The sequence below is a fragment of the Ahaetulla prasina genome, chromosome 5, assembly GCF_028640845.1.
Source record: "Ahaetulla prasina isolate Xishuangbanna chromosome 5, ASM2864084v1, whole genome shotgun sequence".
Classification (NCBI taxonomy): Eukaryota; Metazoa; Chordata; class Lepidosauria; order Squamata; family Colubridae; genus Ahaetulla; species Ahaetulla prasina.
In genome coordinates, this window is record NC_080543.1 from 100,387,954 (window position 1) to 100,401,782 (window position 13,829).

General features: G+C 44.2%; 1 protein-coding gene across 1 annotated transcript in view; it reads left to right on the plus strand.

Annotated features, from left to right (window-relative positions):
• The first annotated feature begins 12,414 nt into the window (after positions 1-12,414).
• LIMS1 (LIM zinc finger domain containing 1) overlaps positions 12,415-13,829 on the plus strand; it is an 82,118-nt gene continuing 80,703 nt past the window's right edge. Inside the window, exon 1 of the mRNA XM_058186725.1 lies at positions 12,415-12,948. Coding sequence (XP_058042708.1) covers positions 12,914-12,948 — 35 coding nt within the window. The 5' untranslated portion in view covers positions 12,415-12,913. The remainder of the gene's footprint in view (positions 12,949-13,829) is intronic.

Genomic DNA, 13,829 nt, shown 5'->3' on the forward strand with positions numbered 1-13,829 from the left:
GGATTTAATTCTCAGATTGATTTAGAAGTGATTGGAAACAGATCTTGAGGGAAGATTTTGGAATTATGATGCAGAGCTAGAGGAAACATTTCTACAGATATCCATGTTTTTCCTACCCTGATGATATTCGCAAAATCTTTAAAAACTGACTTTTCCCAGGCATTGGGGTCATTTCCTGTTGTGTGCACTTTTCAAAGTGCATCAAAGGTGGGTTTCAGCAGCTTCGGACCAGTTCTGGAGAACCGGTAGCAGAAATTTTGAGTAGTTCGGAGAACCAGTAGTAAAAATTCTGACTGGCCCCACCCTCATCTATTCTCTGCCTCCCAATTCCCAGCTGATTGAGCAGAAATGGGGATTTTGTAGTAACCTTCCCCTGGAGTGAGGTGGGAACAGAGATTTTACAGTATCCTTCCCCGGAGTGGGGTGGGAATGGAGATTTTACAGTATCCTTCCCCTGCCACGCCCACCAAGCCACGCCCACCAAGCCATGCCACACCCACCAAGCCACACCCACAAAACCGGTAGTAAAAAATATGAAACCCACCACTGTCATGCATGTAGTTTGTCTTGTCTAGATGTACATGGTTTCCTCTGTTTATTATTTTATTTTACCCTTTTAAGATTTAAGCTACCTAAGGTAATTCTGGACTCCAGAAACCGCTAAATCTAATACAATAAAATACATATATTAAGGCTTTGTTTTACAATTATACAAAAAATATGTGTGATTTCTACTCAGAGAAAATACTTAGAATGTAGTTCAGGTGATCTTTGACTTACAACAGTTCATTCAGTGGCCAAAGTTACAACAACACTATGACTGTTTTTCACAGTTATGACCTTTGCAGCATCCCCATGATCATGTGATCAAAATTCAGATGCTTGGCAACTGGCTCATATTTATGACTGTTGCTGTGTCCTGGGGTCACATGATCACCTTTTTTGACCTTTTGACAAGCAATCAATGGGGAAGCCAGATTCATTAACAACCGGATTACTAACTTACAAGTTGCAGTGATTCACTTAACAACTGAGAAAGGTTGCAAAATGGGGCAAAATTCACTTAACAAACAACAGAAATTTGGGGCTCAATTGTGGTAGGTCGAGGACTAGCTGTACATCCTGGCAAATGTATATAGCTGTAAGCTATATTAGCCATTTGTTGAAGATGATAGCTCAAGATAAATGTTGTTGACAAACATTTCATAGAATTTTAAGGAGCCCTGGGGCTTTTTGTGTAGTGCTGGAAGTGTGAGTGGATTTGTTAAAACCGACATCTTTAGTTATAAGATTATAGCCATTTTTTCTGTGCCACAATTCCTCATATTTTACTATGTTTTTAAAATAAATTATTTGCTTCTTTTGCCTTGCACTATAGTCTCTATATTCTATAGAATATATTTTATTTGTGAATCCTGATGTTGAATCGAAGTGGTTGTGGAACAGAACAACACAACTGAATAGTTCATTATCATGAACTGCTGCCAAAAGTTTGCACTAGTGTATCTGGTATGAGTAGAATTGCGAAGTGTGAGAAAACCGCTGGGATGTTCTGGCATGTAAAAGGGTGAGGTTGGTGGTATCGGCTCCAAAGGTGATCTTTGAGACAGGAGAACTAAGTCAACCATGCAGAAAATAAGTCATGGATTTATGCTGAAAATCTTGTGCCACTGCTGGATCTTGCTGAACTCCAAACTCTTGATAAGTGCCTTTAGTACAACGTTGAGGGAGTTCAGCAGCATCTGGAGAGTGGCATTTGTCCATCTTTATATAATGGCTGGAGTGGGAAGTCATAAGATTGTGTACTGCATGTGCTCTTGCTCTTTTTATGTTGTTTCAAGGGAAGCCCAGATCATGTTGCTGAAAACCAGAAGCAAGACTACTGTTAATTGGTGACATATTTTTTGTGCTTTTTTCTTTAGAAATCATGGTAAGTGCATCTATTTTGCATCTGTGGTCACCCACAGAGAAGAGAAGAAAGGCAAAAAACACACTGTGACATTGTAGCACAAAAAAACATCCCTTAAAATACTTACAATGCAATATTGTGACACAGGTGCAAATGGGCAGATTTTGCATCATAATGTCAAGATGCTTCTTTATTTATAGAATAGAATAGAATAGAATAGAATAGATTTTTTTATTGGCCAAGTGTGATCGGACACACAAGGAATTTGTCTTGGTGCATATGCTCTCAGTGTACATAAAAGAAAAGATACATTCGTCAAGAATCATAAGGTAAAACACTTAATGATAGTCATAGGATACAAATAAGCAATCAAATCATATTAGGAAACTAACAATATAAATTATAAGGATACAAGGAACAAAGTTACAGTCGTACAGTCATAAGTGGGAGGAGATGGGTGATAAGAATGGTAAGAAGATTAATAGTAATAATAATGCAGCCTTAGTGAATAGTTTGACAGTGTTGGGGGAATTATTTGTTTAGCAGAGTGATGGTGTTTGGGGAAAAACTGTTCTTGTGTCTAGTTGTTCTGGTGTGCAGTGCTCTATAGCGTCGTTTTATGGGTAGGAGTTGAAACAATTTATGTCCAGACTCTGAGGGGTCTGTAAATATTTTCACAGCCCTCTTTTTGACTTGTGCAAATTATTTTGGCATTGTCAGGATTTGAAATGGACATATTGGATGCCATCCTCCTGGCAAAAATACAAAAGCTGAACATCCAGTGCCCAGACCCAAATACAAGGCCATACTATTTCAACACCTCAGAAGCCAAAGTAATACTTTAAAAGAAAAGTAAAACTTCAAACTGATTGCCATCCTCAGTCCACTATTGTTGTTGTCCAGCTATTGATTTTCTACTATACATCTAAGAGCCTTCTGACCATTTTTCAAAGCAGAACTACATACTGTATTCAAAGCTGGGGTGACCACTCAATTTGGGCTCCCATTGAACAAAGCATTCTGGTGATTTGGCTGGTTCTTGAGGCTGAAGGAAAATAGATTCTCACTGTTAGTTTTTTTCTGTCTGCTACTGTAGGTTGGAGTAGTGGCAAGAAATTGCTCTCCAGTGTATAGAATGGATAAAGTTACTGCCTTTATTTGTTTTCATAAAACAACTTCGTTGCTAGGTGTACTCACACTTCACCCTGTAAAGAAGTATATGTGGAAACTGTCAATGGAGTTCTGTGAGGTTTGGTTATGCCAAACTATCTTGAGAGAGAGAGAGAGAGAGAGAGAGACAGACAGAGAGAGAGAGAGGGAGAGAGAGAGAGAGAGGGAGAGAGAGAGAGAGAGAGAGAGTCAGTCAGTCATGGGACTTGAACTCAATAATAGGAATATCTGGGAAATCAGCACATCAGACCTTTCCTGTTCTTTAGCTGCTTATATATTATGAAGTTAGATGACTTGGAGGCCTGTCCATATTTATAACCTCAGTGTATTATTTTAATGCATGGGTGATGGGTGGCTTTACTTCCTCTGTTCTGTGATCCTAAGCCAGTTGCTCTCTGTCAGCCCTAGGAAGCAGGCAATGGCAATACCTACTTATTGCGGACCATTGCCAGACTTTCCTTAGAAACCATGTTGATCTCTGTGTTAGATTCAGAAGTCCTTTTGCTGGCATATCTCCACATAAGGAGGAGTTGCAGCTCATTAGCTACAGTAACAAATCCAAATAAAGGGACAAATTCTTGCACGAAATGCTATACTGAAAGAATCCAGCAGCAACAGCTCCACACCGATGAATGAAATATTATATTTTTTCTTTTTACAATCCTGTAAACCTTTTATTCAGGGTAGAGTTAGGGCAACTGAACAGAACTAAGCATTTACTGGCTGCATGCCGTTCCTGACACCTATGTGAAGTTGGCAAATATTTTCTCTTTGAGCCCTGAGAGAGAAAAACATCTATTGCTACTTAAGATTGAATTCTCAGCTTTCTGAGAGTCCCTAGCCCGAGGCTGTGGCTCACTACTGGGCCATGGCCTATGTTGTGACCCAGGTTCCTGGACCCAGACTCCTGGACTCGGATGATTCAGAAAGTGAGGGAGAAGACCTGGCAGGCCCTGCTTCTCTTGAGCCCTTTCCCTCCCTGGCACCTACTCAAAGGGAGGAGGAGGGGCTGGCAAAGCCTGATTCCCTGGAGCCTTCTTCTGATTTGGCAACGCCCCAAGAACAGTTTTGGAGTGATGCAAGACTGTGCAGGCGTGACCGGCGCGCGCAGCAGAGGAAGCGTTGGGACAAAGCCAAGTCATAATTGTCATGCAGTGACATCTGCAGAGACTATAAATAGGAGGCGGGACTTCCTGGTTTTTTGTCTTGGACAAAGCAATGAATTTGCGCGGGCAAAACTGTATCAATGGAGGGAAGAATATATTCGTGAGTAATTCTGGCCTTATCTGTAATTTCCTTGTTATCTCCAGAAACTTGGCAGGCCCGTGGGTAGACGTGGCCAGGACATTTATATATATGTAAATAAATCAGAAAAGGAGGCCTCTGACTGACTCTTTGCTGGGAGTATTGGGGGAAGGGAAACAGAACAGCCTATTTGGAATGGGGCTGTGTGAGAAGCTGGCCAGTGCACACATACGTGTGCAGCTCAACTTATGCAAGCAGTAGGCCCATGCACACATGGGCACACACAGCTCAACTTGCGTGAGCAGGGAGCCGGTAAAGGTTGGGGACTGCTGCTTAGGCCACTGTGCTGCTCAAATGAAATATTCTATGAATGTGTATAAAATCATACTTCATTTAATAAATATTAAATTGTATAATTATAAATATTTGATAGTACATATTTGATAGTTAATGAATCAGGCTAGAAACTGGCATATTGTGAGTTCTAGTCTTGCCTTAGGTAAAAAGCCAGTTGGGTGATCCTGGGGCAGTCCCTCTATGTCAGCCCTAGGAAGAAGACAATGGCATGCCACTGCAGAAAAACCTTGCCAAGAAAACTGCACGGACAGTCACCAGGAGTTAAATAATTTACTTGAAGGTGCACATACATGTGAATGCACACACATATACACACATGTACTGTACAGTAGATTCTGCATGCAGATATCTACATAGTGGCTGGATGGGATGAATAGGATTTTTATTCAGGAGGTTGCTTCAGTTGTCAAAATTGGTTTAAGAAGGCATCAGTACCTCCAAATTAAATATCTAACACAGTGAACGGTGACTATTTCTATCCCCTCTATGTGTTTCCAGGTGCTTTATATTGTTTTGGACTAGATTATTTTAAGGATGCATTCCAGCTGAACTACTTCTCTCCAAGATGAAAATTGCAAAAGCTTTTTTCTAAAATGGCCTCTCCAACTCTGTATACCAGATGCTCAAGGGAATTCTTCAGAGCATTGGATGGCTTTTTGTTTTCAATTTGGTCTGGTTTTTAATTCATCATTTTAAAATAGAATGGCAAGATTAAAATACCATTACCTTTCTGACTGCTGGATTGTTTTGTTTGTGTTAATTTGTTTTCATTTTGTTTTTATATTTTGTGCCCTTCTTACTACTATCTTAAATCATCGGTGTACCAAGTAAGTAAATGTGAATATCTGTGGTAAAAGGTGATGCTCATGTAAGTGATGAGAGTCAACACTTGTTCTGATTACAGGTAGTCCTTGACTTACAACAGTTGATTCAGTAATGGTTCAAAGTTACAACGGCACTGAAAAAAATAAGTTATGACTATTTTTCACACTTACAAACTTTGTAGCAGCCCCATGATCATGTATGTATGAGCCGTGGTGGTGCAGTGGTTAGAGTGCAGTACTGCAGGCTACTTCTGCTGATCACTGACTGCCAGCAGTTTGGCAGATCTCACCAGGCTCAAGTTTGACTCAACCTTCCATCTTTCCGAGGTGGGTAAAATGAGGACCCAGATTGTTGGGGACAATATGCTGACTCTGTAAACCACTTAAAGAGGGCAGTAAGCACTATGAATTGGTATATAAGTCTAAGTTCTATTGCTATTGCTATGTCAGGGGTGTCAAACTCACAACCCTCGGGACAGATGCCTCACATACTGGCCCTTCCCCCGCCCAGTTTAGCAAATTGGAAAAAAAGTCCCGATACATCACATGACGCCACCATGACAAGAGTTTGCCACCCCTGATGTATGTGATCAAAATTCAGGTGCTTAGCAACTAGTTCATACCTGTGACCACTGATGTGTCCCAAGGTCATGTGATCACTTTTTGCAACCTTTTGACAGAAAAAAATCAATGGGGAAGCCAGATCCACTTAGCAACCAGGTTACCAACTTATCAATTGCAGTAATTCACTTAATAACTTTGTCAAGAAAGGTCATAAAATGGGGCAAAACTCACTTAGCAAATGTCTCACTTGACAACTGAAATTTTGCACTCAATTGTGGTTGTAAGCTAATGACTACCTGTGCAGTGAAAAGCAACTAAATCTACCACCATCTTTCCCACATACTTGTAGGATTTTGTGAGGTATATACCGGTAATTTGAATGATCACTTACCTGAACTTTTAAATCTTGTTTGAATGTTGATCTATTATTATAACATTCTTCTGGCAAATTTGTTGTGTGAATTGTTGTTGTTGTTGTTAGTTGCGAAGTCGTGTCCGACCCATTGCGACCCCATGAACAACATTCCTCCAGGCCTTCCTGTCCTCTACCATCCTCTGGAGTCCATTTAAACTCATGCCTACTGCTTCAGTGACTCCATCGAGCCACCTCGTTCTCTGTCGTCCCCTTCTTCTTTTGCCCTCAATCTTTCCCAGCATTAGGCTCTTCTCCAGTGAGTCCTTCTTTCTCATTAGGTGGCCAAAGTATTTCAGTTTCATCTTTAGGATCTGACCTTCTAAAGAGCAGTCAGGGTTGATCTCCTCTAGAACTGACTTGTTTGTTCGCCTTGCAGTCCAAGGGACTCGCAGGAGTCTTCTCCAGCACCAGAGTTCAAAGGCCTCAATTCTTTGGCGCTCAGCCTTTCTTATGGTCCAACCTTCACAGCCATACATTGCAACTGGGAAAACCATAGCTTTAACTATACGCACTTTTGTTGGCAGGGTGATGTCTCTGCTTTTTAGTACGCTGTCTAGATTTGCCATAGCTTTCCTCCCCAGGAGCAAGCGTCTTTTAATTTCTTGGCTGCAGTCCCCATCTGCGGTGATCTTGGAGCCCAGGAAAATAAAATCTGTCACTACCTCCATTTCTTCACCATCTATCTGCCAGGATAGATGTGTGAATTAGAAAGCCAATAGTTTTCAACTCTTTCAGTCTGGAAGCTGTGGATATTCCTTCTGGCATATTGTGTTGTTGTTTTTTAAATTATTTTTTGAAAATAAACCACATACAAATCATTTTTGAACAAGATATCAGTCAGGTACATAATTAAACATAATTCAAATTTCACCCCACCCCCCATTGTATTATTTATCCAATATATTTCCCTTTCCCTCTTAATATTTTATTATTTGCACATCTCTATCATAAAATCTGTTCCTTCCCCTATCCTGAAATCAGTGTTAAATCAAGTCTAATCCCCATATTTTTACCCCCTTTCTTGCCCTTCCCTTCTTCATTTAAAGTATTCTCCATCAATCACCATCTATAATCCTTACATTCCACAAAATATAGCAATAATTGTCCCTAGTTCCATAAAAAAAAACCATAACAGAAAAAAAGTAAAATAAAAGAGACAAAATAAAATCTAAAGAAATTTTCTCTTACATTTCGTCAATTTCAAAAAGATCTCCCATCACCAATAATGATTTCCAAATTATCCATTCTTAATAAAAGAGCAAAATAAAAAAAAGCAAACATTTCTTATTTTTCAAAAAAAAATATTCCAGACTTATATTCAAATATTCTATTGGAAGTTTTATCTTAAATTATTTCAATTTCATTACTTATGCTTAGAAAACTTCATATTTTTTATTTTAAATTCCTTAACACTCCTTTCCCTCTTTTCTCACCATTTTTATAATCCTCTGATAATCTTTAATACAGGTTTTAACTTATTTTTAATATCATACATTTTATATTCCTCACTAGAATTGCTGCAAGCTAGTCTTGTTTTTTAAAACATTGTTAATATTCCAGTTCTGTAGTTATCTCTTGCATTCTTGCTTTGATGTCATTTGAATCTCTGCTTATTCTTTGATGTTATAAATCTTAAAGGTCAGCCATCTGGTTACAAAGTTCTCTCTTAAGCTGTCTTGCAATCCCAAAGACATATCCATCTTCCTTGGAACTGTCCTGAGATCACAGAAACATTTCCATCTTGTATTTCTTCCTCTGCCTCTAGATGTCAGTCTTTAGACTACAGTTACAATCCACAATTAGCAAAGTATCCATTTTGTTTCTGTAGCACCACACCTTTTCTTTGTTTCAAATTGTTTCCTTTTTTCCAGATTTGTCCAGTTATAGTAATTTCTTTATATTCCTTTAAATCCAAATTTATAGAGAATAGAGGGGTTTGGAGGTATTCAATTAAAATCAATTTAAAGTCTTCTTTAAATCCTTTTTTTCCTCTCTTTTTTTCCCTCTTCCTCTTACATATAATCTCTAAACAGTCAATAAAAATTCCAAAATTCTCCAAAGTCAGTTTTAGTTATTAAAAAAAAACTTGTTTTCCTTCATTTAATTGGGGCTCTAGACTTCAATTCCAAGCCAACTTTTGTCAGAATTTAGGTATTGTTTTATTTATTTCCTTCCATTTTCATTTCCTGTCTAATTTAGCCACTGTTTCGCAATTATTCTTTTAAGGCTTGTGTCAAAATTATTCAAAATTGCCTCTTCATGAGCTGATATTAACTCACCTGGCTTCAATATCTTATTCAGTATTTACGCTTTATCCTCCTGCCCGTTCTTGTGGCCATCCCGACTTTGGGCAGCTGATGATGGCTGCGGTCCTCCTTGCTGGGTTGAGGGAAAAAAGCCAGAGCTACAGGGAATTTGCAATTTCCCTGTTCGCTCTGGTGGCTCCCTCATTCTTCGCTGTCTCTGTGGGGTAGCTATGGTCCAAAACGGACCCTCATATCGAGGGGATTTTCGGTGCACACCCCGGAGCTTTCGGGGTTTGCGACTGTTCCGTCACGACGCTGGCCACGCCTCCTTCTGGCATATTGTTAAACTCACAATTCACGTCCTATCTGCTGTCTCCTCAGACTGCCGTTCTAATTATTCTTCTGGTTAAATGCAGTTAGGCTCAATTTAATAGCAGTTTGGAGACATTAAGTTTTTTAGATGACATTTTTGCTGTGCTAACAAGGAAGTAGATAACTGTGCTTCTGGGCATGTATTGGTTGTTGCAGTTGCTTCCAAATCTCTGTAACCTTATTTATTTATTTATTTATTTATTTATTTATTTATTTGATTTTTATACCGCCCTTCTCCCGAAGGACTCAGGGCGGTGTACAGGCAAGATAAAACAATACAATATACAGATTAAAATACCATTTAAAAACTTATTTAAATTAGCCTAAAATTAAAAAATTTCCATACTAAAAACCCCGTTTAAAAATTGATAAAAGATAAAATTCAATTTAAGACAGCCCAGCAAATAAAAGATGCGTCTTCAGTTCGCGACGGAATGTCCGAAGGTCAGGTATTTGGCGTAAACCGGGGAAGTTCGTTCCAGAGTGTGGAGCCCCACAGAGAAGGACCTTCCTGGGGCCGCCAGCCGACATTGCTTGGCGGACGGCACCCTGAGAAGTCCCTCTGTGAGAGCGCACGGGTCGGTGGGAGGCATGTGGTAACAGCAGGCGGTCCCGTAAGTACCCAGGCCCTAAGCCATGGAGCGCTTTAAAGGTCGTAACCAGCACCTTAAAGCGCACTCGAAGGCCACAGGCAGCCAGTGCAGTCTGCGCGGGAGGCGGTGTTATATGGGAGCTACGGAGCTCCTCTATCACCCGCGCAGCTGCATTCTGGACTAACTGAAGCCTCCGAGTGCACTTCAAGGGGAGCCCCATGTAGAGAGCATTACAATAATCCAAGCGAGAGGTAACGAGCGCATGAGTGACCATGCACAAGGCATCCCGATCAAGGAAGGGGCGCAACTGCCGAACCAGGTGAACCTGGTGGAAGGCCCCCTGGAGACGGCCGTCAAATGATCTTCAAACGACAGCCGTTCATCCAGGAGGACACCTAAGTTGCGCACCCTATCCTTTGGGGCCAATAACTCGCCTCCAACAGTCAGCCACGGCTGCAGCTGACTGAATCGGGGTGCCGGCATCCACAGCCACTCCGTCTTGGAGGGATTAAGCTTGAGCCTGTTTCTCCCCATCCAGACCCGTATGGCTTCCACGCACCGGGACAGCACTTCAACAGCTTCATTGGGGTGGCCTGGGGTGGAGAAGTACAGCTGGGTGTCATCAGCGTACAGCTGGTATCTCACCCCAAAGCCACTGATGATCTCACCCAACGGCTTCATATAGATGTTGAACAGAAGGGGCGAGAGAATCGACCCCTGTGGCACCCCACAAGTGAGGCACGTCGCGGCCAACCTCTGCCCCCCTGTCAACACCGTCTGCGACCGGTCTGAGAGATAGGAGGAGAACCACTGATAAACGGTGCCTCCCACTCCCAATCCCCCCAACCGGTGCAGCAGGATACCATGGTCGATGGTATCAAAAGCCGCTGAGAGGTCTAATAGGACCAGGGCAGAGGAATAACCCCTGTCCCTGGCCCTCCAGAGATCATCCACCAATGCGACCAAAGCTGTCTCCGTGCTGTACCCGGGTCGGAAGCCGGACTGGAACGGGTCTAGATAGACGGCTTCATCCAGGTATTGGGGTAGCTGTCGCGCCACAGCACTCTCTACAACCTTCGCAACAAAGCGAAGGTTGGAGACTGGACGATAATTACCCAAAATAGCTGGGTCCAGGGAGGGCTTCTTGAGGAGGGGTCTCACCACCGCCTCTTTCAAGGCGGCAGGGAAAACCCCTTCCAACAAAGAAGCGTTGATAATCTCCTGGAGCCAGCCTCGTGTCACCTCCTGAGTGGCCAGTACCAGCCAGGAAGGACACGGGTCCAGTAAACATGTAGTGGCGTGAAGCCTCCCCAACAGCCTGTCCACGTCCTCGGGAGCCACAGGGTCAAACTCATCCCAAATGGACTCAACAAGACGTGTCTCCTCTCCCTCGCCTGGATCATCCCAATTTCGGTCCAGACCATCCCGGAGCTGAGCGATTTTATCGTATAGATAACCACTAAACTCCTCAGCACGTCCCTGCAACGGGTCATCCCGCACCTCCTGATGAAGGAGGGAGCGGGTCACCCGAAACAGGGCGGCCGGGCGGTTATCTGCCAACGCAATGAGGGTGGAGGTATATGAGCGCCTCGCCTCCCTCATTGCCACTAGGTAGGTCCTAGAATAGGACCTAACTAGTGTCTGATCAGCTTCGGAACGGCTGGACCTCCAGGTGCTCTCTAGACGTCTTCTCCGGCGTTTCATCTCCCTCAGCCCCTCGGAGAACCAAGGGGCCAAACGAGATCTGCGCCGGGTCAGAGGTCGCAAAGGCACGACACGGTCCAAGGCCCCAGCCGCGGCCCGCTCCCAGGCCGCAACTAGTTCCTCAGTCGTGCCGTGGGCCAGATCCTCAGGGAATGGCCCAAGCTCCGTCAGGAACCTCTCGGGGTCCATCAGGCGCCTGGGACGGAACCACCGTATAGGTTCCGTCTCCCTGCGATGGTGGATGGCGGTTCGGAAGTCTAGTCGAAGGAGGAAATGATCGGACCATGACATCGGTTCGGTTACTAAGTCATCTAATTCCAAATCATTTAACCACTGTCCAGAGATATAAATCAGGTCCAGTATGCCTCCCCCCTTAAGTTCTTGTTAAGCTCATACTACTGCTGTCACCAACTTTAGCTATCAAAAACTTTAGCTAATACATGTTCTTGTCCTGGTTACTGAAATCCCTGAAGATGCTACGGATCTAAAGATAGCAAACTGCTCTTCTGAATCTTAATGGTTTCTTTTTAAAAAGGGTGATGTAATTCTAGACCACAAACAAAATAAAATTCAGTGACTTCAGTAGGCCGTTTAGGTAATCAAAGTCTTTATTCAGAAATATTCTTAAGTAAATGGACATCCAGAAAAACAGCTATCATTTTTATTCTTCAAGATTCTTCAGATGGGAACATCTGACTCCACCCATTATTGATCCTTCTGAATGACAACTCTGACATAAGAAGAAGAAGAAAAGGTTTTAACTAAGGATCACAAGACACGTCCAGAAGGATTTCTAATGATTTCGACCAAGCTTCCTGCTTATAATTATTTGGCTTGAAGCTTCCTAAGACCTAAATAGGATTTAGGAAGGGGAACCTTTTCCATTCATTGTAGAACTTCCAGTCAGATTGGGGGGGGGGGGAGGAAGTGGGGGAGGCGAGGTTTCAACGCAAGAGAAGAGGGACAGCAAAGGTGAATCAGGCGGAAAAGTAAATTAGCCCCATCACCACCACCGCGCGCCTCAAAAGCGCACGCACAAGCGCACAGATACACACACACGAATTCTAGTCCGGCCCTTTTTGTGGGTTGAGGCAACTTTTCAGCGGTGGGTGGTCAGTTATCTCTCGCATGGCTAGGAAAAGAACTTAGAAAGATTCCCATGGTCAGAAAGCCGCGGCCGACCATTCGAACCTCTCTCTCGGGGTGTGTGTGTGCTTCCGAGGTGCCCCGGGGAGACTTCGCCCCGGCCTTCCTTTCTTCAGCGCCGCGGGCGCGGGAAGAGACGCGGAGGGGGGCTGGGTTGGTGTGGGCACTGACGCGCCATTGCTGCTGCCGCCTCCTCCTCCTCCCGGCTCCCTCCTCCTGCTTCCTGCGTTGCCTTGCGGGGGCGGCCCCGCCTGCAGCTGCTGCGCGGAACTTGCTTGGAAAAGCCGAAGAGCGCCCGAACCAGCCAGGAAGGGAGGCGAGAAAGTTGTTTTACCCTGAGTGGCTTCTCTTGCTTTCTGGGTTTCGCGATGTTGGGGGTCGCGGCTGCTGGAATGACCAACAGGTAAGTCTGTCCTTGATACCTCTGACAGCGCCCGAGCGCTTCATTCATTGCAAGCCTTCGACTGAAAGTCACCCACCGGGCCGCCCTACCCTGCTCGATCCCGGGGTCTCTCCGCTGCTTTTTCCCGGCTGCTTGGACGAGAGAAACCGTAGGTTCCTCCTCTCCGCCTCTAGTAACTTTCGGAAGGGGACGCTGCATCCCCTTCCCTCCCGGGCGGAAAAAAAAGAGCGGGATGAGATAATCCCACCGCGCCCTCCTGCACCAGCCGCAGCACCGAGTGGAGGCGGAATCCAGGGTCTCCGGAGGGCGCGCGCCAAGGCAGCGGAGGCTCCCGAAAGAAGGGGGCCGGACGGCGGAGGATTTTTGCTGCCAAAGGGCTGGGAAGAAACCGGGCGGGGATGGGAAGAGAGAGAGGGAGGGAGGGAGGGCAGCCGAGGAAATTCGCCGCCTGAGGTTGGAGCAAAAGGAAGGGAGATTTCGTGCGCGTAACAAGAAATCGGCGAGCTGAGCGTGCGGGCAAAGTGGGGCCAAGAGGACTAACTTCTCTGGGGAAGCGGAGACAAGCCGGGCTAGTACCGAGGAGGAGATGATAATTTGGCATTCGTGGCGGCAGACACCTTCTGTCAGACCCAGGGAGGCAATTTAGAAAAGGAAGAAGCGTAAATGAGAAGTTTCGAGCAGTTGCTGTCCTTGGGAAGGAATCCGGGGGGTGGGGGGGCGATTCGGAAACTTTCCTCCTCCTTTTTGTCTCTTTCTCTAAATTCGACGTTGCTGGAGTTTGCCTGCAACGGCGAGGAAAGCCACGTTTACCTCCCAATCAGTTGGGAGCCATGCGGTGGGCGGGGCAGAAGCAAGACGTGGGTGGGGCCGAGATCAAAGAC